At 47.9% G+C, this 26,367-nt stretch overlaps 11 protein-coding genes across 11 annotated transcripts; 5 read left to right on the forward strand and 6 right to left on the reverse strand.

The window, feature by feature from the left end:
• Window positions 1-4,300: 4,300 nt before the first annotated feature.
• N7517_001657 (uncharacterized protein) lies at window positions 4,301-5,723 on the forward strand (the record flags this gene model as incomplete). Its single annotated transcript, XM_056719387.1, has 3 exons — window positions 4,301-5,066; window positions 5,117-5,354; window positions 5,465-5,723. 3 exons carry the CDS (start codon window positions 4,301-4,303, stop codon window positions 5,721-5,723), a joined length of 1,263 nt encoding a protein of 420 aa, XP_056583522.1.
• Window positions 5,724-6,322: 599 nt separating this feature from the next.
• Window positions 6,323-6,846, reverse strand: N7517_001658 (uncharacterized protein; the record flags this gene model as incomplete). Its single annotated transcript, XM_056719388.1, has 2 exons — window positions 6,323-6,681; window positions 6,759-6,846. 2 exons carry the CDS (start codon window positions 6,844-6,846, stop codon window positions 6,323-6,325), a joined length of 447 nt encoding a protein of 148 aa, XP_056583523.1.
• A 607-nt stretch (window positions 6,847-7,453) lies between these two features.
• Window positions 7,454-8,524, forward strand: N7517_001659 (alpha/beta hydrolase; the record flags this gene model as incomplete). The annotated part of the gene is made up of 1 exon (XM_056719389.1): window positions 7,454-8,524. The coding sequence occupies one exon, from the start codon at window positions 7,454-7,456 to the stop codon at window positions 8,522-8,524; it is 1,071 nt and encodes a 356-aa protein (XP_056583524.1).
• Window positions 8,525-9,061: 537 nt separating this feature from the next.
• Window positions 9,062-9,478, reverse strand: N7517_001660 (uncharacterized protein; the record flags this gene model as incomplete). The annotated part of the gene is made up of 1 exon (XM_056719390.1): window positions 9,062-9,478. The coding sequence occupies one exon, from the start codon at window positions 9,476-9,478 to the stop codon at window positions 9,062-9,064; it is 417 nt and encodes a 138-aa protein (XP_056583525.1).
• An 891-nt stretch (window positions 9,479-10,369) lies between these two features.
• On the reverse strand, window positions 10,370-10,591 carry N7517_001661 (uncharacterized protein; the record flags this gene model as incomplete). Its single annotated transcript, XM_056719391.1, has 1 exon — window positions 10,370-10,591. One exon carries the CDS (start codon window positions 10,589-10,591, stop codon window positions 10,370-10,372), a length of 222 nt encoding a protein of 73 aa, XP_056583526.1.
• A 1,443-nt stretch (window positions 10,592-12,034) lies between these two features.
• Window positions 12,035-12,994, reverse strand: N7517_001662 (PEX11 family protein; the record flags this gene model as incomplete). The annotated part of the gene is made up of 3 exons (XM_056719392.1): window positions 12,035-12,206; window positions 12,264-12,741; window positions 12,928-12,994. 3 exons carry the CDS (start codon window positions 12,992-12,994, stop codon window positions 12,035-12,037), a joined length of 717 nt encoding a protein of 238 aa, XP_056583527.1.
• Window positions 12,995-14,314: 1,320 nt separating this feature from the next.
• Window positions 14,315-16,123, reverse strand: N7517_001663 (putative MFS phospholipid transporter (Git1); the record flags this gene model as incomplete). The annotated part of the gene is made up of 6 exons (XM_056719393.1): window positions 14,315-14,428; window positions 14,481-14,751; window positions 14,811-15,121; window positions 15,191-15,209; window positions 15,259-15,857; window positions 15,950-16,123. The coding sequence occupies 6 exons, from the start codon at window positions 16,121-16,123 to the stop codon at window positions 14,315-14,317; spliced, it is 1,488 nt and encodes a 495-aa protein (XP_056583528.1).
• A 1,443-nt stretch (window positions 16,124-17,566) lies between these two features.
• Window positions 17,567-19,170, forward strand: N7517_001664 (proteasome regulatory particle lid subunit RPN7; the record flags this gene model as incomplete). The annotated part of the gene is made up of 3 exons (XM_056719394.1): window positions 17,567-18,031; window positions 18,095-18,921; window positions 18,978-19,170. 3 exons carry the CDS (start codon window positions 17,567-17,569, stop codon window positions 19,168-19,170), a joined length of 1,485 nt encoding a protein of 494 aa, XP_056583529.1.
• Window positions 19,171-19,739: 569 nt separating this feature from the next.
• Window positions 19,740-21,651, forward strand: N7517_001665 (putative alanine aminotransferase; the record flags this gene model as incomplete). The annotated part of the gene is made up of 3 exons (XM_056719395.1): window positions 19,740-19,863; window positions 20,090-21,342; window positions 21,397-21,651. The coding sequence occupies 3 exons, from the start codon at window positions 19,740-19,742 to the stop codon at window positions 21,649-21,651; spliced, it is 1,632 nt and encodes a 543-aa protein (XP_056583530.1).
• A 542-nt stretch (window positions 21,652-22,193) lies between these two features.
• Window positions 22,194-23,219, reverse strand: N7517_001666 (endonuclease/exonuclease/phosphatase family protein; the record flags this gene model as incomplete). Its single annotated transcript, XM_056719396.1, has 1 exon — window positions 22,194-23,219. The coding sequence occupies one exon, from the start codon at window positions 23,217-23,219 to the stop codon at window positions 22,194-22,196; it is 1,026 nt and encodes a 341-aa protein (XP_056583531.1).
• Window positions 23,220-24,098: 879 nt separating this feature from the next.
• Window positions 24,099-25,204, forward strand: N7517_001667 (Zn(II)2Cys6 transcription factor domain-containing protein; the record flags this gene model as incomplete). The annotated part of the gene is made up of 2 exons (XM_056719397.1): window positions 24,099-24,412; window positions 24,469-25,204. The coding sequence occupies 2 exons, from the start codon at window positions 24,099-24,101 to the stop codon at window positions 25,202-25,204; spliced, it is 1,050 nt and encodes a 349-aa protein (XP_056583532.1).
• Between the last annotated feature and the right edge of the window lie 1,163 nt (window positions 25,205-26,367).

Here is a 26,367-nt window from a genome sequence, read left to right on the forward strand (position 1 = left end):
CCTAACCCAGGTTCGATTTTACAATTTCGTCAATCATTTAGAAATTAATCTTGAAACTTGTAACGATTAAGTCGATTTCTCTCATAATTTGGAGAATTCTTCAGCCACGGACGACAGGAATGACGCACAATGACTTCATTATAGTAGTTCTAAAAATTCATAGTTCCCAGAATCGCGGGGAGCTGACATAATCTTCGTCGATCTGCAATTTCGACCCTTCATCTCTCCAGGGCTGTTTTCGGCTTGAATCAACCCGAATATCGGAATGTGCTGCCCGAGGGAAATGGGAAGAAAAAAATTGAGAATCTCCAGAATCCCCGGATGACGACAAGTTCGGCCGCAAAATCGGAATTGCCTGGGAGCAAAAATTCAGCAGCAAATAACGGCGTTTAACCAGCCGAGGATGATGGCACCTGCATCCATCCATGGCGGCGGTGGGGACCAATCAGAACCCATACATTTCCACCTCCTAGGATGGTCGGGTGGGCAGAAGATATTGCCGCTGGGTCCTAGACCCTATTTTCACTGGTTTTCACTGGCCGGACGATAATCATTTTTGGTTGTGCAATAAGATCAACGCCAAACCTCCGAGTACCTGGGCCTCCATACTCCAATTCCAAGCCCTAGGCATGAAACCCCGTGCATATTACGTCCCAACGCCGAAAGCCATGGTCTGGAACCCGGAGTTCTAAGAATGACTCAAAAAATAATATATGAGTCTGCCGTGATTCTGAGGGTTTTCATCGGCCGCCATCGCCGTCGGGCTGTGCACTACAGATGTGGCTTGTGCAATCAACCCCAGATCCCTCTCCCCGTGGTTAGCGGCGGATCCCGAACCGGCTACGGCCTCGGGAACGTGAGCTTTTTCTTTTTCCTTGCATTCTTCGTGAAACAATTAGTTATTTTTGCGCGATTTGTTTCACCTTACGTAGTGACTTTTCTTTTTAATCCCTGCTGATCAATTTTTTTTCTGCCTTGCGTGTGACACGGATACCGGATGGCGAGAACTATATGGACTATTTTGAGGCTTTTTTCACAACCTGAAAGGGTAAGGGCTAGTGGAGAAAGGGGTTTCCCCCTTGTCTCCTCCACAAAACGAGAATATGTATAGTCATAGTAGAAGCAAAGCATGTGATCTTCAATTAAATGAATCTATTCACACATTCCGGCTACATTTGCCCCTTTTCGTCCACACCCGTCGCATTTTCTTCTTGATGTCCGTTATCCGGATCAACATTCACCAGCGTAACTAGTATATTCTCGGTGCTTGATATCAACCACAGCCAATCATTTCTGAAACTTAGCTTCCTAATTTACCCGTTGTGATATGGTTCTTGTCTTTCATTCGAGTCTACCTATCTAAAATATCTGCCCAACCAGCGCCGGTGGTTTCAAAATGGCCTGGACCGATTTGAAGGAAAACTAAGATCGACTCATCTCCTATTTTCCCCGAGACTAACTCTAGCACTCGGCTGCACGTCATTGTTTATATTATTACTACATCAGGGTACAATAAAAAAAAATTCAAGGCACAATATACCAAGACTACACAATTATACTAGTCTGGCTCCTGATCCCATGACTGGCATTACGCAGTATTACTCCGATCTTTACACATTTTGGTCGAGGCGCACTTCTTGGCATCTTGGCTTTTATCTGGGGAAATTGTCGCGTGGCCCTCGAACTGCGGATGCGGGGTATAGCGCTGAACTGTTAAATGAGCTACCAGTAAGAAGGCACAGAGGATTATATCGTGACTCGGCGATTTTCATCAAATGATATATTTGGATTGCAATTTGGCCTGCCTTGACTGTTGATGTCACGTTCCAATGCACAAAGCATGGTCGCCCAAGGATCATTCGTATTTTCTGAGTTTGCCAGCATTGGCAGCTGAACTGTCGGCCATAGTGAATTAGGAAGGTAAAGAAATGTGACATCAAATGCTATAACGGGGTAGGATCCTCCGAGGGTCCAAGTGAAAGAACAGGTTGGGCATTCATGACAATGGAACCGTTGGCTGAGCCGTTCGCTACAGCATATGCTAATGACTTGATCCAAAATGGCTGTTCATTGTATCCTGCTTCGGGGCTTGGAATCAACATTCTACACGCCGCACCCCCCCCCCCGTATCGTATAGTAGCTATCCGGATATATGCGAAAGAGAATACTCGAAGATTAATATACAGATTCGGACGTCTAGAATATAGGGACTTTCTCTCCTTATATAAATGATACATACACGAAAATCTCACGTTCTTGTTAGTTGATAACTTGCCGCTAACGCTCGCGTATATTATCGCTTTTCTATATATTTATCCCAGCGAGGCAGGGTTAGGATCCATTAGATGCTAGATTTGTCCCTCATGCCGTTTCGATGAGCTGTTCTGACTTTTTGGATTCTCGATAGTGCCTGTGATCTGTAATAAATTGAAGATGGTAAACCTTTTGCATCGGAAGAAAATGGAAGACTATGATGAAGCCCAATATTCTCTCAAAGACCGCAATTTCGATACACTCACACCCACCATCGCCTGTCTTCTTTATTCTACTGTCCACGGCGCAAAATATAAGACTAAGAGTGATCAGTAAAAAGGTTTCGGACAGATTGAGCCAGCAATTTTACGTCGAGGATAATCTCGATGCATATATCTAATGATATTCGCCTTGTAAATTCCAGTCTGCAAAGTAATCATGTCAAACAAACAATCTACCGCTTTTGCCACGCCGAGTCTGGGCCGCCCTGCAGGAACAACTTGTCCGAATAACTTGCGTGTATTTCTCTTCTTGTCTTTACTGCTCAACTCTAACCACAGCAAATACAGAATTTTGAATCTGGTATCACGATCGCGAGCTCCATCCCATGATGGTATTTGGGATAAATGGTTGCAAGACGTGGCTTTTTAAGTAGTGGTTCTTCAAGACTCTGGGCACCAGCATAAAATTGGCGATAACCGCAGCCAACTAGGAAATTCAATTATGGCGGACCATGCCGTGGTTGAGGAAGCTATTCTGAGAGTTATTTAGAAGTATGGGAGGATAGACTTCATTGTGCTGAGTGACAATGATCCAATTCTTTTGGCGCAAGGTCTCGAGGGCGACGTCCCAAGAAAGCTCTTGGTTACTAGCCACATACGCTCAATATGTGCAAGATTTTGCACGAAAGAGTAGCCTTGCAAATTTGCCTGGGTATGGTATGCGATAGATTTTGAAAAGTTGGTATTAAGAGCGTTTGGAAGAAATTAATACTCGCCTTCTGAAACTGGGATATTATTGATAGAAGCAGATATCGCTCATGCTCATCTTCGTTAAATGCCTACCTCGACTGATCTCTTAGCACTTGAAAACAATATTAACTTCGTAGCTCTCGAGCACTGGACTTGAATGTAAGTGCAAGAGTCCAAGATCTGTAGAAGCCTCGTGAAGCTTTGTCGGTTGGTACGCTGGACTAGGTCAGTTCTGTAACAACTCCCCTGCCGTAGGTGTTTGTCCAGGTGACGGTGGGACCTACACTCTGTTGGTGACCGATATGCTGCAGACCTCCAGGTTATCTTTTCCCTTGTCCAAGATGCTATTATCCTTGGTGCTCTTTTGGATTGCCTTGCATTCGAGAATGGGAAGGCCATTGTGGACAAGGTTGCTAAAAAGGCACTCCCTAAGCTTCGTACTCACCAAATCCCATTCATTCGAGGGCAAGGGCCTCCCTACCGAGATTAAGCCTTTTGGAAGCCTACTTTTATTCGGGCACCTGTGTCGTTCCACAGGGATGCTCGTAGATTAGTAGTACAGGCATGGACCGCTCATTGTAAAACTTTCATGACTTAAACGGCAGGTGGGCTATGTTTAATAGACAATGTGCCAGTGATTGTGGAAGGAAGCCCTGAGAATTCATAGAGAAATCCAGGAATTGATGAAGTCAAACTTTAGGCGAGGATCGAACACGAAGGAAAGGTAACTAGCCCCCAAATTAATGCGACTCTTGAATACACAGAATCACGTACTCCGTAGTAATCATCAAGATTGGACTAGTTTAATGCACATAATACCTCGTAATCCGTACTATTCTGGTTCTTCCATGTACAAAGCTTATCCTCCTGCGCAATGCAATGACAAAAAACTGAAGGCCAATAGTACTGCTTAACACACCCCGCCGTAACCGCGGGGAAATTTGGCTTGTCTTAGTAAGGCAGTTCTCAAATATATAGCCTACTACACTACAACGCTGATAGCCAATTCCAATCATCCTCTTACTCACGTCAGGACTAATTTAGTTTCTTCCTACCTGTTCATATCTTTAAACGACATGGAGTGCCTGGGTATCCCTGTTGACCATCGACTGCGACGGCTTATTCGTGAAGGCCGCTCCATGGATGCAAATGGAGCAGATTCCAAGCACGTTCAGCTTCTACTTGAATTTGGGTCATCTATAATATTGAACGAACATGCATATCCGATGTGTGACCTGGGCTTTGAGCTCGAGATGGCACGTCCGGAAACGAAGGGCGGCGTGCTGGTTGCCTTGTTACGATCCCATTCGACGCAGAACAATTCAGACGGCTTTTTGGCAGGCAAACAGGGCTGTGCTACTCTCGATGCAGTATCTGACCTGATTTCTACTGTGAACGATTCCAAATTAGGCTTTGATGATATCAGCGTATTTGACGCTATACCCTTTCTCGACGAAAGAATCGAAGGCCCAGATCATCAAGATTTCATTGATGAAGCACACGACGTATTTGCCGAAATGGTCAGAGCTAAAGATCCGGATGTCGTTATATGCTGCTTCAGAACAATTTCACAGGACACCCTTGTTCGGCAACTTTCTGGCTGCGGCGTGGGAAAAAGCCATAACAATAACAAGCTGGTAGCGGGGCTACCTTTTATTTGTGTGAATGCGTTTCATCCAAGCTACGCGGTCAATCGTTATCCTATATTTTGCTGTTTCAGGCAGCTACTCCTGCTAGAGTTCACCAAGGCTTTTGCTTGCTGGAGACAGAGATGGACCGAAGAACCATGGATGGGATTGTTGAGGACTAAATGCCGTGATGCAGTAAAGAGGACTGATAATGGTACGTCGTTCCTTCCGCCTTTAGGCTATACTAAGCCGTGTATTGTGCAGCCAAGGACTATCGAGGTCACTGGAAACCGCAGTACCTCAAAGACCAATGGCGCAGTCTTATAAATTCTCTGACGGCAAGTTTCGAAAGCTCTTTCTTTCAAAAAGTTGATGACGAAGGGCTTGAGGATACCTACGCCAGGCTTGAACGGTCTAACATTACTTGGCTTTGCTGCGACGTGGCGTGGATGCTGGAAAAATTGACTGCAGAAGGCCCTGTAGCTTTGGGTCTACAGCCGCAGTTATCAATCATGCTGCGAATTTGGTGCCTCAAAGCCTGACCGGAAGCCAGATTTCAACGCACTTTGAATGACTCTGATGGGTCTACGATCATTCGCAGCTTTTACTCAGAAAATCCTCGCAACCAAGACCATTTGCTAAAAAGCTAGAGAACAGCTTCTACAACCTACTACGTGATCTGAACCTCTCTTTCAAGCAGTCGGATATCAAGGTTCTCCATAATCAAATTGCCCAAGCACATGCTTTTCGAAGGTTTGCTGCTAGTTTCGAGGGCTTGCTGGAAGAAACACTGGAACAGATCTCGGCCCAGGAGAAGTCCCAGGAAAACTCTGAGTTGTGCGATGAATTTACAAATAAGGTTGTGCTATAGGGCAACCAGATTGGGCATCATCCTAGTTGACTGTCTTAAAAAGACTGTTTGAATATTTCATATGAAGGGGCTATGGATTTGAAGGTGGGGAAATGAAATAAGCCTCACTCTACGTTCTGGCTATGCTGTATCAAAACGATACAAAAAGAACACTCCGGAATATCCCTAAGGGTGTACTGTAGCAAATAAAAACCCACCTTGTGGTAAAAATTCCCAATCAGAGGAACATTGAAATGTGGTGTCTTGTTGGGTTCTACCTAACCCTACCACGACAGCCGGAGAACTCCCGCTAATGGACGCATGCCACCAAGAATAAATATAATATTGTTTGTTGGCTTAAAGGCAGTTTTCACTCAGCATTTCGAGATCCATTGCCGTTATCCGTGAACTTGGCAATGTCAAACTGGAGTATGACATCAGATCTCATTCGGATAACCATTGAGAATTTACCTGATCCACAGAGCTCAGATCAGCCGGTACATTGTGGCATTTTTATGTACAAGTTCTAGTAGCAGTTTTCGCCAAAAAATAACTTGATTTTATGTATGAAGATCTTGAAACCGCAAACATGAATTCGAATCAGGAACAAGCAAAACATTCTAATACAAAATAACCTCATTACTCGTAGCTCCCGCCTCAACCCATCCACCGAGCAACTTTCGCGCAACTCCGGCAACAAGCTGGTAGTAGTTAGGTGGCGGAACAGCACCAGGAGGAGGCTTTCGGCTTGGGTCACCAGCGATCCAGACAACAGGATCTTGCGAGATACCAGCAACATTCTCGCGTAATGCCTCGATATCCTCCAAGTCAAACCCACGACCGAAGATAATTGCACGTACAGGCCGGCTGTAGTCTTTCGTGCCGACATCGTTGACGTGGGGGGATTTGGGATCTCGGCCTGCGAGGAGATAGGGAATTTCGGATTGCGCTGCTGAGAGGCTTTGGATGAAATGGGTTACTAGTGAGTATTAGCTAGCCTGCTGTGAGATGATTCGGACTGTTTGGTAATAAGAAAATAATTTATGCTCTACTAACCTTCAAATTCGGGGAGTAGGAGCTCGGATACCGGCTTGCCGATCCCGGAGTCTAGGGCACAGATCACGATTGGGAGAGAAGAGGACATTGTGGAGGTGTGAAGTATGCATGAAATTATCTGTATTCCTTGTTTGATGGGATGGAACTTCGAATTGGGGAACCTATAAACCGAGCAGACATCTCCATCTTTATCTAGAAGTTCGGAGTCCGACCTACTAGATGCGGCTCGGGAATGGAGACGAAAGTGCCCCACGATGTTAATTTTGGGACTAGCGGCATGCAGGAGCCTAGTAATTTGAGACAGTTGGAATCATGTGGAATTTACTTCGACTTACTCCATATAAATACATAACATTCATAAACTCCCAAGTCCCTGCTTATTATGGCTTGTATAGATCAAGTAATCTATGCTATTATGCTTCGCTACTGGTTCCACCTGCCCAGACGGGCCAGATTGTTATTCCGCAATATGCCTCAACATGATACATCACCAATGGGGATATTCGCACTTTACTATGACCATCTACTTTTGAACCGAAGCATGCGTTACACCCACTATTTCCGGTTGAGTTTAAAATCTGACTGGGATCGTTCAGGTCCAACCCTGTGACTAACAACTTACATCATTCGTCCATATAAACATCTCATATCATCCATCCTCCAAGTCTACAAGAAAGAATCCATCGCAATAAAATATGGCATCAACCTCACCCCCTCTATCCCGCCCCGCCCTCAGCACCAAGGCCCACCGATACCGCATACTCTCAACCCTCCTCTCCCTACTAGACCGATACCTCTCCTGGCCCTTCCCCCCAAAAGCAAACATCGATATCGCCATTCCCTCAAAAGTCAGCAAAGCCCCAGGATCAATCCAACTCTACTTCTTCACCGCACCCTCAAACCCCCTCTCACCCCGCAAGCAAACCAACCCATCCCCGCCCCGCCCCGTCCTAATCAATTTCCACGGCGGTGGCTTTTCAATCGGCCACGCTCTCGACGATTCCCGCTGGGCTGGAACGGTGCTAAAAGCCTACCCAGATGCGGTAGTCGTAAGCGTCAATTACCGCCTCGCCCCAGAACACCCCTTCCCCGTCGCGCTGGAAGACGGCGTCGATGCTATATTATGGCTGTGGCAAGAAGCGAAGAAGTACAATCTTGACAGAACGCGTTTCACGCTCAGTGGATCCAGCGCAGGCGGGAACCTCGCTCTGGCAATGCCGTTCCGGCTGCATGAGGAATTGCAGAAAAAGCTCTGGGCGTCGATACGTGGGGAAATAGCGTTAGCTGGATTGGTGGTATTTTACCCCAGCACGGACTGGACACGAACGCGGATAGAGCGTGATGCTACGAATCCTATCTCTGCGCAGAAATCTATGATCTCCCCTTCTATGTACAAGTTCTTTGACGATTCATACCTTCTTGCTGCGGGATTACCAAAACGGCCTGGTACAGGTCGGATGGATATGTCGCATCCTTATCTATCGCCTGGTTTGGCGCCTGCATCTCTATTGTATGCGGCTTATCCGCCTGCTGTGGCGATTTATACTTGTGGGTGGGATCAGTTGCTTGTTGAGGGGAATACGTTCCGAGAAAGGCTTGGTGGGTTTGTTGAAGAAGGAAAGATGGCGAGTGTAGGTGGCTTTGTAGTTGAGGATGTTGTTCATGGATTTGATAAGAAGCCGTCTTTTTGGAGGGGGAATCAAGTGCGTGATAGGATGTACGGGGATGCTCTTAACCAGTTGAAGGTGATGTGGAAGATGGATTGAGATCATTTCGGAGCCTCGAGGCCCCAGCCTGATCTATATGGATTAGTATACTACTTGTCCACCCTGAAGTCTAGGCTGCGGTTGCGAATTATTTATACTGCCGCATTTTGATGGCTCTCCTAGAGAGATTTGCAAGAAGGTTAGGAAAGTGTGGCAGGATATTAAGCACGCTAACTTGTGGGTTCTACGTCTCATCGCGACAGTCACACCTCATAAAAATTGGCCCAACTCGTTTGTAAATCTAGCATTTAGCGTGAGCGCTTCCTTCCTAGCGATGGTTTATAGTGGGCTTCCCTATACTAGAGGCACCACCCGGTAGGATTAGTACAGCTAGCCTAGAAGTGAAGAAAAAGTGAAATTGAGAGAAAGATAAGGATTCAAGTAGTCAGTTCCAGTTTAAAATATACTATTTAACTGTATGTTAGAAGGTTGATGTATAGATTACATGTCAGAGCAAGTCATGCCTTATGATAATGCACTTAATGGACTAAGAGCGAGAAATGCACAAGAGACAAAAGTGAACATCGTTATTCTGAACTACCCAATGATCTCTGAGCCACGGGGATTGGCTTGCAAGCTCTTACGGGGGGAAAGCAACTGAAGGGCTCGTATGCCGATAATCTTCAACCAATCTCGGCCACGGCGGCGGACACTCTCGTTTTCACAAGCACGCTGCTGATGAAACTCCTTCAAGGTCTCCATGAACTGAATGATGGCAGATATAATAGCCATTGTCTCAATGTAGGACCTGTTAGACTCGACTAGAGCAGCTGTCAAGTACCAATGCGGTCGGAAGAACAATGGACCTTGATTATCGCGGGGGATCAGGTGGAAACACTCGCCAAGAGCACTTTTAATCTTGTCCTCGCGCTCCTCCCAAGTGGAATCGGTTCTTTTCGTGGTGGCCTCCCAGGCGAAACCATTCCACAAGATGCATATCTTGTTACTGGGCATAGGAACTTTGAACAAGCTGACGAGTTAGTCTGCAAGAAGTGCGATCTCCTAGCGGAACCTGATTGTTGCTGCAAACATGGGCGCTCATCCCTTGTAATTATCGCACTCGTAGTAGGCTCGCAACCTTCTGCTGAATCCCATCATTTGGCCTCTTTTCCAGTCCCCAAGGCACGTTTGACGAAAGAGCCGGCCCATAGCTTTAATCCGCCAATGGGTAATATTATCCGTCATCCGGTCAATAATATCCTCGATACCATTATATTTGCAGTGCCAGCTTCAATGAAGCTGGAGTTGCTTGGGTCTAGGTTTCGAAGGTCACGAACGTCGGCTGGGCCGGTGGCGTAAGGGTAGGAGGCGAGCATTTCCCATCGGCGTTCGAAATATTTCAGCGGGACTCTGGTCCGTCCTGTCCATGAGTAGTCCCACTGATCATCCTGCGCGCTGAAACTGAACCCCTGGTCATCCCAAAGCGGGTTTACACGATTCTCACATGTTCGCCAGATCGAATTGAAGGGGGTGATTGAATTGGCTGCAGCAAGTGGTATGGTCTATGCCGGGGGGTTATATGCTCCAGGCACACAGGGCACTTCTTGATGTATTCCTTTGGTAGATTTTCCCCTTTATTCAAGAAGTGGGCTGGCTGCGCTCGATAGACTTTCTTCAAGCGTCCTCACGAAAACGGAGCCGTAGCTCCCGCCAATTCTGTGCGAGTTGCGCCAAAGATTCAACCTCCCCATACCCTCATTAGTCGCATCAGCTGCTGCCATATCATTGTTGGTGAAATCCGGGGTTGTGACCCAGCCACCGGAGTGACATGCCGTAGTAATGAGAGTGACACGTACTCCAGGCTCAAGCACGCCTTTCAGCCTCGTGGAGGCTAGACCCATGTGCTTATCTTCCTTTGAATAGATGGTTGAAGGCGTAAAAGTCCGATATGAACCAGCCATCGTCTTGTGGACTGCCTGTGGTCAGGGTAGGATGTGTAGCTGCGATGATGATTGTGTTCTCGTGCACGACAGGCACTGTCAAGGAGATGAACATCGAGGGCCGCATATCAAATCGAAGGGCATGACCTCCCTGGACGAGAGGCTGATAAGATGATGTGGAGGCCATAATGACCGGGTTGAGCTCTTTGAAATCAAAGCTAGATGAGGATCTGATAGGATGGGTAGGTATGAGAGAGGATCTGGCCGACCTCCTATGGAATCTCCCACTGACGGATCTGACTAGCCTAGAAGTGAGACCAAAGTGAGAGAAGACAGATCAAAAGAAAGTGGGAGATGAAGGGTAAGCGTGAAGTAGAGTATGATTCTCAAAGTTCCCGAAGGTTGCGTTTACTTATCTGTCGAACTTTCCAAATTTAGACCATTCCAAGTTTGGAAGGAACCAACAGAGCTTGTTCCCACGGATGTGTAGAGAAAGCAAAAGGGAAATCTCAAATCAGTTTATTGAGAGGAAGGAACATGAGGTCTCATCCGCCTTAGAAAGGCTACCTTTACAGCCCTTGGGGCTGGCAGGATTCTCTGTCAGTGGTGGACAGACCATAATAGCAAAGCACTTGCACACAATTCTATAGGAGACATGGGGGGATATACTTGCTTTCCATCGACTTGCAACTAGCTCGCATCGTTAGATTCTTAGAGCTATAAAACAGACGCACTCAGACGAAGTCAATACATACATTCTCAGTATCTCTACTGGTGATTATCTTTTGTCATTAGACTACCTAAGTACATGTAGGTACTTTGTATGTAACACCTCAGGGCTATCAAATCATGTGCCAAAAGTCATATCAGAGCAAATGACCCTAAGCGGGGCACCAGTCAGGCGGGGTAGAAAAGTCAGCAATTTTCTTCTCAACGTGGTTTACTTTACTTCTCACACATTTGTTATTTCTTAAATTACTTAAAAGGTATGGACTGTTTTGTCTGCATCTCTCCTAGGGACCTTGGTGGTTATTAACTCTCTGTCAGATCTATTTTCATCTATCAAGAATGAACGGACACGCTTCCTGCCCTAAGTGCGGTGCCGGCACTGACGGCTCTGGCAAGAGCTGTGGCGCCTGCGGTGCTGTATGTTGATTCTGCAGTACTTATGTGCGCGCTTATACTAAACCATACTAGACCTGCCCCGTTTAAGTCATACCCTATTCCATAGGCCAGTATGCACTCGAGTGTTTCGGATGAAGGGTATCGGAGTTGGGATTGCTTGTGGTAGTGGCAACATGAGGATGAGCCAGGGCAGTAATTGGATATCAATATGTTTATAGGAATGATATGATGACAACGGAGAATGAACTCAAATCTATTCGAAACCAAGTGCGATTGTTATGTACGAAAACAAAAGAAACGACGTGAAGACATTTCCCCGGACTGAAAAAAAAAGATATAAGGATGGTGATAGGCGAGAAACAACCATCAGGATATAGAGTGCGCAATAAGAATACCTCCTCGTCTCGTTCTCCCCTTTCCCGAGCCAGCAGCTAGGCCCGAGACACCAAAATCACCCAACTAGAGGATCACCAATCTCCCACTTCATCGCGGACCGATTATCCGCTTAGACGGGACCCGCGGTCTTGCGCCACTGGGACCAAACACCGATCAAACTGCTGACGGTACCGGCGATACCGACGAGGCCATCGTCGAGGTTAACGATACCAACGGCAGACAAGGGCGCGGCCAGATCGCAAACATCAGAGATGAGCTGTATCCGAGCAGCAGAGCGCTCCCTAATAAAAGTGTTAGCAGACAATCCATTTTTCATTCTGATCAGCAGGAACCCATACTTCTCAATCTTCTTTGCCTCAACAACACCCTCACCCTCCTTGCGGTCAATAGTCTTCTCCTTCTCCTGAAGACGGACAAGAGTGTAAACACCAGCCACAGCGCTGAAAATCAAACCAGCGCCCCAGGAGCGGTAGGCGGAATCCTGCAGCCGCTTAGCGGAAGCCAGCTTCCGAATGCCGATCGCATCAATGACTGTGACAGCGTCGAGGGTCAGGTATCCGGCATAACCGAGCTGACGACCGATAGCCAAGTAGCGCAGAACCGGGTCGACGGGGCTCTTGTTATCGAAAGCAATAGCGGCAGCCTTGAGATGCTCGAGGAATTTGCCGATACGCATAATCTTGCGAGTCGTGCCGAACTGCTTCTTCACGGCATTGTAGGGATCGATCGCGGACTGGGGCTTGTTCGTCCGGTATAGGTACCACGCGTAGAAGCGGGAGAAGTATTGGATTGTGCGGAGGAGCTTGTCGCGGCCGACTATAGATTGCGTATATTAGCTTGGATGCTCGGGTAAGGGCGGGGAAAGCTCTGCTGAGTTTCTCGGCCGAGTGCTCGCCACATCAGGGGTTTGCTGCAGTCGCGATGGAAAATGGGGGTTTTTTGTTCGTGTAGGCTTAGAGGTGCTGGGATGTTCCTTTTTGGCTCCGGGGATGTATCACGTACCGGTTGTCGCGACGAAGCGTAGCCAGTGCGCCAGCGCAGGGTGGTAGATGAGTGTGTTGGCGACCATTTTTGTGTCGGTAAAATGGATAAAATGCTTCAAACACCTGAGGATTGGAGTGTGTCAAGAACTAAATGTGATAGTTCATAAGAAAAAGGGAGTCGGTAATTGACCGGCGTATGGAGCCGGAAGACCGACCTCGGCTGATCTCGTGCGTGTGGGGGGAGATCCGGAGGTGGATGTAATGGTATTTACCATTATTACAACATTCAAGGCCTTTTATCCCTTAGTCCCCTGAAATCACTTGAAATACTTTGAAATGCTTGATTTCCTCCGCTTCAATTGTTCTATCCGCATGTGCACATGTACACTCGGCTTGTTCGTTTTCACGTGAGCCTATTCATTGATCCTCTAAGATATGTATAATCTCAATTTTATCCCTGTTATGCTCGGCATGGAAGATTCCTTCGCACTTTATATCCAAATTTAGTCTAGTTCCTTCACCCAGGCACAACACTATAATGAATAGCAACATTAAATCAGCCTCTTGTTAACCTTATACTCGTGATGTACCACATTATGCTAAGTCAGGCAAACGGATTCCCTTTCTAATACTTGGAAGTAGATCTTGCAGCGGTTCTGGAGTAATTCCGAGGTAAATCGGCAGAAATATAGAATAGATCCACAAATTATATAACGTTCGTCTGATCAAATTCGGCATCTGATATTACACCATGTTGCTGCCTCAGTTCACTTTGATCTAGATAGCGCAGTGCTGCTCTACTGTAAAATATAGTACAGTGAGATATCAGATGCTTTTCCTCCGTAGACAATTGTTGATATGCCTATTTGAACATTTCCAAGGTTGTCCAGAGGTTTTGAATGAACGCCGGAACATGAAAGGTGATATTTTTTGTGGTATGATCACAATCATTTGAAAAGACACGAGGATACCAAAGGAAGCAAGAGCAAGTTTAAAGTCTCGATCTCTATAAAAACAAAGATCGAGGAGGCAAGCCATTATATTTGTCTGATTATGTGGACAACATCAGTTCCCACTTGAATTAAATTGTTTATCATACAAGTCAGGAGTTCATCTTCTGTCCCGCGAAATGCACCACCTAGCCTAATCACCAGCAGATTAGACAGGATATGCCCGCGATTCTCTCATACATTCATGGGTCATGTCGCAGGGGGTAGGATATTTCAAGTCGCAAGGGCCGGGTAGTCGCTGTCGCATCGATGGTATCTCGTTGATATTACTGATTGTGCATTGTCGCGTGGGGGTAGAGTCCGTGGAATTAAGCAAAGGCTGGTTGGAAGACAACAGCCCAAAAGGGTGAGCAAGTATGTGTCAGGCGCAGTGGGGCTAGTCATTGGGTGGCCGAATTACTCTTGTTCGCGAATCTCGGTCTGGCGGTTGCGATCGCCCATTGTTGTGGTGTCGTAGCCATTAGCCTCGAGGTAGTCGCGGAACCTGGCATCCTCCAAAGTGATGGTATCCTGAGAAAAGGTCAGCACATCAACAATGTACTCTACATGTAGTAGTACATACCTGGTTAATCTGCGGCAACATGAAGATGGCCATGAATGCGGCCAAGATACACAGTGCGCTGGAGACGAAGAAGGGGTCCTGGCCTGCGCGGGTCGGGTTTGGTGCGTTCTTTTGAATAACTGGAATCACGTAGGCGCCCACAAAAGCTCCGACCTTCCCGAAAGCGGCAGCATATGAGTAGTATTGCCCACGAATAGCGGTCGCGCTGGTCTTGGCTGCGCAGAGACCGATGTTGTCGCCAGGTCCCATTTCACCGAGGGCAGAGAAGATTCTGTACTCAAAATATCAGGATTGGCAATTGGTGGTCTAAGGACCTTGTTGGTAACTTACCCGAATACGACAACAAAGGCTGCCACGTTTTCCGGGGTCGCAAGCCACTTGTAGCATCCAGCCATGATGAACCCGATGACGCCCTGGAGACCAACACCAATGGCAAGGGTGTAGCGAGGACCAATCCAGTCAGCCATGAAGGCTCCAAGGGCGGAACCCGGAATGTAGAAAGAATTGACCAAGGTAGACCAACCGAAGCTCTTCCACAAGGGAGCGTCCTCGCCTAGGATGATGGATAGCCAAGCTGAAGAATAAATACCGAAGCTGTAGGCAGAGAAGTCATAAAGGAACCAGATAACAGAAACAACAGTCTATATAGAACACCCAGTCAGTTAGTCGGTTCACGCCTGTAAGGGCAACATGTAGACGGGGTTTGGTACCAAGCGCTTCCAATAGAATCTAAACTTGTTAGTCAACGAGTCCACGCACTCAGGAATATTGTACTCACTTGATAATTAGCACGATCGGAAACTTGTGCATGCGCTCCCGGGTGAACTCCTCAGGCTCATTCAGCTTTAGTCGGAGATACATTAAACTCAGAGGGGGGATTACTCCCAGCCCCAGAGCCACACGCCAGCAAGCATGCAGATGCTTCTCAGTGAAGATCAGGACCAGAATCATGGACACCAAAGCAGCAACCACGAAACCGAAATCAATCTGGAAGTTGGTGAACATGATAAACCAGCGATTGCGATGCCCTTGCTTGAGCTCTCCGGTATTCTCCGCTGCGCCTACTGATCCAGCAGGGTATTCTCCGCCAATGCCAATGCCCAAGAAGAAACGGTAGGCCGTCAAAGCAGCAAGCATGCCACCCAGGCTGCCGCCAGCTCCATAGGAGCCAGCACCGAGAGCTGCAAAGACAAACAGGATAACGGTGGAGATCATCAAAGACCACTTGCGTGACCAGTGATCACTGGTGTAGCCAAATAGCAGCATGCCGACAACAGTGCCGGCAAAAACAATCGAAGAGACATTCTGTTGGGCCGTCGAGTTGGTGTAGCCATCTCCGTAGATCTTTTGAAGCATGGTACCGACAGGACCAATAATCTAGAGCCAAGTGTGTCAGTAAGTAATAAATATTCCCTAAGCTGTACACGCATGTGGGACAGTATAGATGCGGGGCACAAAACACAACATACCGCGTTCAAGTAGCCATCGGAAAAGAGACCAGCACCACAGGCAATAGTGGGCCAACTACGTTCCCAGCGGCCCTTCGTGGTCCCATCAAGGGGTGGTAGCTCGGCAGGCTGCTCCTCGAGGGGATGCGCGCCTTTCTCAGACATCTCCTTGGAGTAGTACTGAGACTCGGCCATTGTGATCGTGTTTAGGAATAACAAGAACTTTGGCTGTGTTTAATCACGCGGCGAGTTTGAGCGTCAAGAGGATAGCAAAAGTTGGCACGAGACCAATGCACAGTACAGTTACTGTGTCACCGGATCACAATAACAAGAGTCGCGTCAATCGACTAGGAGCGTATTCCCTCTAAAACAGAGGAGAACGAAAAGATTTTGAAGCAGAGAGAAAAGATAAAAAGTCTATGGGAGGAAAAATTAGTCGACTACTAAAAAAAATATTAAAAAGAGATATTTAAAAAAAAAAAAAAACCTCCAAGATTGCTCGGGGATAGCATCACTAAGTCGCATTGAGAGAAGTACCAGGTACCTATCAGAGAGTGCAGAGGCCGCCATTTAGCTAAGTATCGGAACCAAGTGGGACCTGGCCCCCGAGCTTGATCATTCTAAGCATTTAGCTTCGAGAATTTCAGCTTCTAAAATGTGTAGGCCAATGATAGACACAGTAAATATCAAGGACCATTCTCTAGCCAATGGTGTGTCCGACTAGAGAAGCCGGTCGGGGTATGTTGCAGTCTGTCATCAAGAGTCGGCCACTCCGAAGGTTCCAAGAAGCTGAGTTGATATCGGTATGAAATTGAACACGCGGCTTCTCACTTGAATCTGATATATCAATTGGTTCGAAATGTCAAGATTGTGTTGATAGGAGAAGGAAGAAGTGTATATAACCCAACGCACGTGCCTTGGTAGTTACCCCATTGGGATTGGGGCTGGAACCACCTGCCGGATTTTGACTGAACTTCCTTTATGGAGTACAGACATGGGCAAAAGTGGCCAATAGTCTCAAGCATTTAAATGAAAAGGTTTCGAAGGATCGAGGAAGACCCAACTACCTAAACCAGTGAAGGATTTGCTCAAGCCCACAGGGTGACCTTTCAATGTTCCATGATAACGGTTCAGCCCTATGTTGTAGAATGACCAGGTTATGAATCCTCGGGCTTGAGTCTTGACCATAACACATGCAGTTACAGTTCATTTACAAAGGTCTGTTCTTGTGCAAGCCAACACATGGCATTCCAAGAATGTCTTCGAGCCTACCTTGATCCAATGTGATTGCTATAACTCAGAATACACAAGGTATATATCGCAAACATATGTATCTCTCAGGGGCTAGATACAGAGATACAAATATTTCTTTTGTACAAAAAAAAAAACAAATATCTTTGAACCTATGTTGTAGATGCGACTGGATCTTATACATGATCGATTTATCTTGACGTTCGAAGGGAGAAGGCTAATGCTCGGCACGGAGAAACTTTCCGCCAGCTGAGCTCGGGTTACGGTGATGCACCTGGCTTGATCTCATCCCCAACATCACCAGCTCCCATCTTCTCCCTGCTCTATTGCATCGTTTTTTTTTACTCGTGCTAGTCCTGTCAGCATCTCCAGTTCCCCATCGTCACCATGGGGTCTGATCCGCAGTACATCAAGTTCCCTAACCTCTCCATCGCCCAACATGTCTTCAACCTCTCCAACCCAGCATGCGCCCCAGCCGTCCAGCAGACATCATTGAAGAAACTCCAAGATGTTATCTCGGAGCACAAAATGGCTCCTTTCTACCGGCATCTAGCCCATCCCACCGAAGGCATCTTGAACAACTCCGGCGAAGGCGTAACACAGCTCCCACAAAATGGAGGCAACTCAACGCAGCCTCTCATCACGTCCAATCTTCTTGCATCTCGCAAAACACCGCTCAAGTTTGATTTCCCTTGGGATGAGAAGCTCTACCAGTCTCTACTGGAGGATAACAAGAAAGAACTGGAGACCTTCCAGAAGGAGGAAGATGACGCAGAAGAGGCTGCTGGGGAGACTGAAGTACAAGCTGCGCGCGGGAAGCGAGCTGAGTTCTGGGCTCGTGTGGGAGATAAGGTGAGAATTCTTCTATCTTTGTCAAGCTTCTGAGTTTGCGAGCTGACACCAGTATTCCAATAGGACAAAGCACTCGAATCGCACGAAGCCCTCCTCGAAAAGACCGGATTCCTCGGCACCAAGATTGATCTCGTGATGGCTATGCTTCGCATTGGACTCTTCTTCGGCGACCTTTTGTTTGTGAACAAGACCATTGAGCGAGCGGAGACCTTGGTAGAGAGTGGTGGAGACTGGGACCGTAGAAACCGTCTCAAGGCATACAAGGGATTACATTTGCTCACCATTCGTTCTTACAGCCTTGCCGCTCCTCTCCTTCTCGACAGTCTGTCTACCTTCACAAGCTACGAACTTTGTAGCTATTCTTCGCTGGTGATTTACTCGGTGCTTGCGGGATCGTTGTCCCTCAAGCGTGTGGACTTCAAGGCCAAGGTGGTGGATGCACCAGAGATCAAGGCCATCCTTGGCTCCGGGGAAGACCAACTGGCTGCGCTGAGTGGGGAACTCTCATCAGGCCCCGGTGCGCGGGATGAGGAGATGAAGGATGCAACGGCCTCACTACCCACACCCGCCGGTGCCAAGACCGCTGTCAACATCTCCTCTTTCTCAACCGGTTCCGGTGCGCCAGTAGAGGCCGAGGTGCCCGTTGATTTCGCACCGCTCGCAAACCTGGTTACCAGTCTCTACAATGGCAACTACCGCTCGTTCTTTGTGGCCCTCGCGGCCGTTGAGGACCAGTTCCTGACACAAGACCGGTATCTGCATGAGCACCGGGCTTGGTTTGTTCGTGAGATGCGACTGCGCGCCTACCAGCAGCTTCTTCAAAGCTACCGTGTGGTGGGGCTGAGTGGTATGGCTAACGACTTCGGTGTGACGGTGGACTACTTGGACCGGTACGTGCTGTCTAAATCTCTTCAATTCGCAATTCATTTTCTGACCTCAATCACAGGGATCTTGCCAAATTCATTTCAAACAACCGCATTGCATGCACTATCGATCGTGTCAATGGTATCATCGAGACGAATCGACCAGATGACAAGAACAAGCAGTATGCCGATGTGGTGAAGCATGGTGACACTCTGATCACCAAGATCCAGAAGTACGGCCAAGCTGTGCGTCTTCGGGGGAGTGAGCGAAGCTAAAGTGGTATATCTACGAACTTGGAGGCATCCTGAGCCTCAAACCCACCTATGATCAACTATGTATGCCTGAATGGAGAATCTTACCGCGTGTCCTTAAACCCATTGAACCCATAGATCCTATGACATGCCACCCATGCCATGACCTGATCAATCCCTGCCTAAAAGTAAATCCTTCAAGCCCCCGCACCGGGCAGCTCCGGAAAATGGCTCAACATCCGGCGACCGGTCTGAGTTTTCCTCGGAAAATGATCGCCGATCATGTTATCATACATGAACATGGATGATCCCCAATCCAAAATGTATATACGCAGTAGTTCTTATCATTGACCAAATTCTCGGCGCTGTAGCCGCATCTCCCGCGTGTATCCTCAAAATGTCTGATATCTCAGAACATCCTTATCGTAATCGGCTTGCCGGTGTGGGGAAATGCTGAGTCACAGCCTCACCGCCCAATGGAAATATATTTTTTTCCCCCTTCTTCTCCCGATCGCAATCGGACAATCACGACAGGGGTGTCAAAAGGACGTTTTTAATTGATCAATCTAATTCTTGATTGACCATTCGTTAAAATGTCCTGGCAATATAAGCTCGCATCCAGTATGCGGGCCTCTCCGCTACGGGTACTCCGGTCGAATGGCCTCCTACATCGCCCGGCCGCACGTGGCGCTGCGGGGTGTCTCTACGCTAGATCAGGTACGTGAGATCCCGATGTCACCCCAGCTTACATAGTTGGGGGACCTCCGCAATCCTTGGGCATTTTACCTCATTTTATGGTGTGATTTCTTGTCTTGTATCTCCCCATTTTTTTTGGCCATTTCAACAGATTTGCGGCCTTTATATACTTGATTCTCCTAGCTACTGGGATACTACATAGTCTCTTTATTCTAAACCCTCACTAACCTCCTTCGGGTCAATCCAGAGCCCATCATGACTCAAACCACCGTCTCATTTACCGCTAAGCGCACCCTCTCGGCCGTCCAGACCCGCAAGTGCCTAAACGTCGACAACATCAACCAGCATGTTAAGGAGGCCAAGTACGCTGTGCGCGGTGAATTGGCCGTCAAGGCTGAGACTTACCGCCAGCGTCTGATTGATGGCGACAAGTCCCTGCCCTTTGACAGCGTCATCTTCGCCAACATCGGTAACCCCCAACAGCTCGATCAGAAGCCCATCACCTTCTTCCGCCAGGTCCTCAGTCTTGTCGAGAACCCCCTGTTGTTGAAAAACCCCGAGGTCCTCAAGGAGTCATTTGGATACAAGCAGGATGTGATCGACCGTGCCCAGACTCTTTTGGCCAATGTGCAGAGCGTTGGCGCTTACAGTCACAGCCAGGGTGCACCGGGCATCCGGGACAGTGTCGCGAAGTTCATTGAGAAGCGTGATGGCTTCCCTGCCAACCCCCAGGACCTGTTCCTGACTGCCGGTGCCTCATCGGGTGTAAGCACCCTTTTGAACGTCATCTGCAACGATCCCAGTGCAGGTATCCTAGTCCCTATTCCTCAGTACCCTCTTTACACCGCCAGCTTGACGCTATTGAATGCTCGCTGCGTTCCTTACCTCCTCGAGGAGGAGAAGGAATGGGGTACTGACGTCAACGCGATCCTCAAGTCCATGGAGGAGGCCAAGGCCGCCGGTACCGATGTGCGCGCCATTGTCGTCATCAACCCCGGTAACCCAACTGGTGCCTCTCTGAGCACCGACGACATCAAGAAGGTCCTTGATGTCGCCGCCGCTGAGAGCTTGGTCGTCATCGCTGATGAGGTGTACCAAACCAACGTTTTCCAGGGCGAGTTTGTCTCGTTCAAGAAGCGCCTTCGCCAGCTCCAGCAGGAGCAGCCCGGAAAATACGACGACGTCGAGCTGGTCTCGCTGCACAGTATCTCCAAGGGTATGGTGGGTGAGTGCGGTCACCGCGGTGGCTACTTCGAGCTTGCTGGTTTCGACCCCCTGGTCCAAGAGCAGATCTACAAGCTTGTCAGCATTGGCCTGTGCCCGCCGGTCGTCGCACAGTGCCTGCTCGAGTGCATGGTCAACCCTCCCCTCGAGGGCGATCCTAGCTACGAGCTCTACAACAAGGAATACAACTCTATCTCGGATGGTCTGCGCAAGCGTGCCCATTCCTTGTTCAACGCCTTCCAGCGCATGGAGGGTGTTGAGCTCCAGGAGCCCCAGGTACGTACTATACACTCGTTCAAATTGTTACGCATTTACTAATCATCTCAACAGGGTGCCATGTACCTCTTCCCCACCATTCACCTCCCCCAAAAGGCCATGGATGCCGCCGCCGCCGAGGGCCGCCCCGCCGATGAGTTCTACTGCTTGGCCCTGTTGGACGCCACAGGTGTCTGTGTCGTCCCCGGCTCCGGCTTCGGCCAAAAGGAGAACACTCTCCACTTCCGCACAACCTTCCTTGCCCCTGGCACCGACTGGGTCGAGCGCATCGTCAAGTTCCACTCCGAGTTCTTGGACAAGTACCGATGAATATGCACAAATGCACAAAAAGCTATATAAATGTGAACTGACCGTCCATCGCCACCTGTTTCACGTATATACGAGATGGATCGGTATCCATTTATATGCGGATATGTTCATACCCCTCTACGACGCAATGTTTCGAATATCTGAATTTGGATATGGATCTCGAATTGGTTCGCCCTCGATACCTCTAGACTACTGACTCTATTGGGCTTGCTATCTTCGATTTTCATTTTGGGTACTCTTCTGAGGCACTTATGCATCGCGTTTTGAATAGTGGTATACATTTGCATCGTTCTGTTTGATATAGGTACTGCATATCTCGGTTTTCCTTTTATAGAGAATGAATTCTACTTCATTGGTTCCTAACAAGTTATTGTATCTTTGTCCTTCTGTTCCTGTCCTTGATTTCATGTTTTGCTGGAGGTAAACGAATGGCAGAAGGGGGGATGGCTGGAAAGTATTGGGGAAAAATTAGAGGTGACATAAAGTGCCAATCCCATCTGATAATGATAGTGCAAATATTAGGATTCAGCGAATATTGCTATTCACTCTTCAAGTACGAAAGAGCAAAGCAAAGCATGATGATCGCTCCAGGGTATGCCTCTAGGCTCAGTCTCCTGGGACTCTGGAATATTCGTCTCACTTTGCGAGTTCTCCTGTCCATTCAGCTCCACTCGCTGAGCCTCCAATATTTCAATTCCACGCGCTTTAAGACCAAGCAGCGCAATTCTATCCATCCGATTCGGCGGAAATCGCTGTTTCCCATCCGCTCCCCATGTATACCCTGGTTCTTCAGGACGAAGGGCCAACCATGCATCTGTAAGTCCATTGGACTCTATGAGGACGGCATCTTCATCAAGAACCGGGTTGAAGTCACCAGCAATCAGCCCACAGCCTGCGCTACGCAGGAAAGAGGAGACAATGGATAGTTGCTGAGGTCTGTGAGAAGGTTTGATAGGCAGGGAATCCAGATGAACGTTTGCGAGCCGTACTCGTGTGGTAGAAGAAGCGTCTGTAGGTGAAGGAACGAAGAGATCACAAAATAGTACATCTCTTCGAAAATGACTAGGGAAAGCCACCCTCCACACAGGCCCTAGAGCAAACCTGCTCATTTCAGGGCCTGGTCGTGAAAAGCGTGCTTTGGATACTAGCGTCATTGTCGTGAAGGAATGTCTTGTCGGCGAGTTCTCATGTTCACTTGAGAACCACGATTCACGAATACGCTCGTCGCTTAAAATCAGTCGCAAACCCCGCTGTGAGACTTCTTGCAGGAATATTACGTCCACATTGGAATCTAAGTTGGTGATGAATGTGAGAATTTCAGTGACGCGTTCTTGTGCCCCCTCGGATAATGCGTCGATATTCCATGTCAAGAGAACTAGATCGGATGATAGTTCATCAGCGCGGGGTGGTTCTGCAGTTTCATTCGCGCTCACTGGATCCCACTGATTGGAGTTGGGGTCGAACTGGTGCCAGGACTGGAATTTTGGATCTGCTGATAGGTCGGTTGGAAGAGGTGTATCGTGTTTCCAGGACGTTATGCTTGTCCGAACACGTGCATAGATATCCATGGTGGGAATGAAGTTGGTTACTTTCAAGGTTGCCTGATCAGGTTTATGGCCCAAGGAAGGTTTGTCCGGGGCTCCGGGGTAGCTCTGGGATTAGTTAAGCATTGAGCCTCAGGCTGATCAGGAGAGAGGTGTAGTAATAACCTGAAGATATGTGGATCAATTATCGTATTCATAGTTTACTGGCTTTTTATAATAGCAATACCCAGATCTCATCAAGCCCCCCACGCATGATCCCTACTTTACATCTAGAATATGAGGATGTGTGAAATTGACGAAGATGACCGCTTTCGACGCCACAACTGGCCGCCTTTCCATGTCTTGTGTTGGGTCCGGGCGACAAACAGCGCTCTATGCTCGGTGGAGATTGTTATAGGGCGGGAAGCGAAGAATCGTGCAGCAAAGGAGGCACATTCCGAGCTGGCGTCCGAGCTGATGCCCCAACGACAACCCACGACGCGGTTATCTCTCAAAAGAGCAGCGAGTAAGAAAGCGGGCAAAATCACGCCCAGGTATCTCATGCTTTGATTCAAGAACATCAAGGGCTAATTTGGGGAGTTCACCATCCAAACTCGACAGTGATCATAAATCACATGTCCGATGACAGTAAGCTGGAGATGGATATCTGCGACTCTATAGTTTACGCCAAATAGGCATGACTGAAACGCGGGTTATAAGAGAAAATGGTTGGGATCGACAAGTCGTCAATTGACGGCCAAACGGCCCCCACCGATCTTCCTTTCGCACGGTCCTTACGAGGAACTGCAACATACCTACCCCCAGGGGCCAATATCGGACACAGGATCAAGCCTCTGTCTCCGTCCTAGTACCTCGCCTCACTTGGAAGAACCGCTTGAGCAGAAACTCGTATAAGACTGCTCAATGCCTGGCGTTCCATCAAGTCGAGCCTGTGAGGGATGTCGGCAGCAAAAAAAGAAGTGTGATGAATTAAAACCCAAATGTTCGCGGTGTACTCGCGCACGGATTCCATGTGTCAATAATGGAGCCCGACGCTTCAAGTTTCAATACCTGCAAGTCACCACCTCGAAGCCAGAAGAGCATCCTGTCGAGAGCTCGGCCACTATTTTGGTCCCCACTACAACCCACAAGGCCGACGACAGCCAGCCACGAGTCGCAAACACTAAAGCTAAACGAGCCCACCATACCAGCGGTAGAAAAGGGTGCGATAATTGCAGGTACGCCCCCTAAAACACTGCTTGGCGACCAGTTCTAACCAAGTCACCATTAATAGAACCCGGAAAGTACCTTGCGACGAGGTGAGGCCAGCATGCACACAGTGTGTCTCTACCGGCCGCAGGTGTGATAGCTATGCGACTACACCAGCCATTGAGCTCTCCAAGTCACAAAACCCTCCGATTTGGGCCCTTCAGGCTGTGGCCAGCCCTATTCCGCCTCTCCCTGACAAAAACCGCAAGGAATTGCGCAGTTTCCGTTTCTTCGTGGATGTGACAGCGCCTACTCTAGGAGACGCCTTTAATGCTATATTTTGGAAGGCGGAAATCCCTAGAGCCTGCTATCTTGACGGTGCCATCTGGCATGCAATTATTAGCCTCGCGTCGGCTCATGAATCTGCTGTTTCCACTATACCTGCTGGCATGTCTACAACACCTGACAACTTGCATACCCTTATGCACTATAACCTAGCCGTCCAGAACCTGCTCAAGTCTTACTCACCCGAGGGCTGGTGGCGGGTTCTTACCCTTAGCATTCTTTTTACCTCTATCTGCTGCTTGGAGAACAAGTACAACGAGGCACAGATGCATTTCAAGTATGGATACAAGCTGATATGCGATATTTCTACGCCCGAACATCCAGACCCGCATGGATCTCTGCCCGACGAACGAGCTCCAAATTGGAACCGGTTGCAAGGCCGAGTACCCATACCGGTATCTGTTGACTCTCTTCGATCCATGGTCGAAGCCTTCGAACTGCAATGTCGCAAGCTCGATGCTGCTAAAAGCCAATAGCTTCATACGCCACTTACGATTGCTTTAACATTAGTCTGGGTTTCTTTACAAATGATAATATTTTAAAAATATTTTCTCTAGAGCCATACCACGACCTCACAGTATGCTGACATTTGGTCGATTTTACAACTGCCTGGGTAGATATTAATAAGGTGACGATAGCGAGCTTCGTGTTCACATCCATGAGACAATTAGAGCAGATTCATAGATGGTAAGCTGTATTATTACCTACGTAGGCCTTAGTTCAATGCCTAGGTGCAGAGGGAAGGGGAGGTAATGTTACTTATACACGAAACATCACAACACCTATAGTCAACTATCACCCATATCATTGTCACCTAGTCTGAATATGTAGGCCACCACTGAATGATAATAATAAAAAAGGTCATTGTTTGACACTATCAAATAACAGCCTCCCATGCTGGGCAATATATATATATGGTGGATTATCCTTTGCCGGACCCACAAGCTACAACCCTAAAAAGAGAGAACCAAAGACAACAACTAATGACTTTAAGGGTTTGACATGAAGCTTAATGTGCAGTTTATGATAATGCAAATCTATTTAAATTAGAGAATATGCAGGGTCCATTCTATTCCTTGATAAATGCTCTTATTTCAAACGACGAGCTAAGACCGAACTCGATTCCTTTATATTCTAGGAGCTAGTCCTCAGCTGCATTGATCCCAACAAGAAAATCGTCATTAGTAGATACTTAAGCACAATAGTATACATATTACACCTCAACCTGACACGTCCTGTGACACAAAAGCGAAGAAGCGGTGAGAATTCCGCTCCGAGGTATGTTGTATGTAGACAGAAACAAAAGCAAAGAAGACAAACATAAACATACAGCAGCTGATTCATTCGAACCTATGACCTCAGAAAATCAATCAAACCCTATCCTACTAGCTATATCCTTCTAGATCCACGATAGTTCCCAATCCCAATGTCCATCTCCAACCAAAGACCCATACATATGCAAGGAAACAAACCCACTCACATACACCTTACGCTATGGTTTCGGTAACCGGCCATCGGTATCGGCGACCCACACTTCCAGATCGCACACGCAACACCTGATCGTACAGCAAGGTGCAGCATACAGTAGTCACACCGCACCTCGTGTTCTAAGCCCTGACTTGCGTTGTCTTGGCTAATG

Source organism: Penicillium concentricum (assembly GCF_028827145.1).
Source record: "Penicillium concentricum strain IBT 3081 chromosome Unknown utg000001l_segment0_segment0, whole genome shotgun sequence".
Classification (NCBI taxonomy): domain Eukaryota; kingdom Fungi; phylum Ascomycota; class Eurotiomycetes; order Eurotiales; family Aspergillaceae; genus Penicillium; species Penicillium concentricum.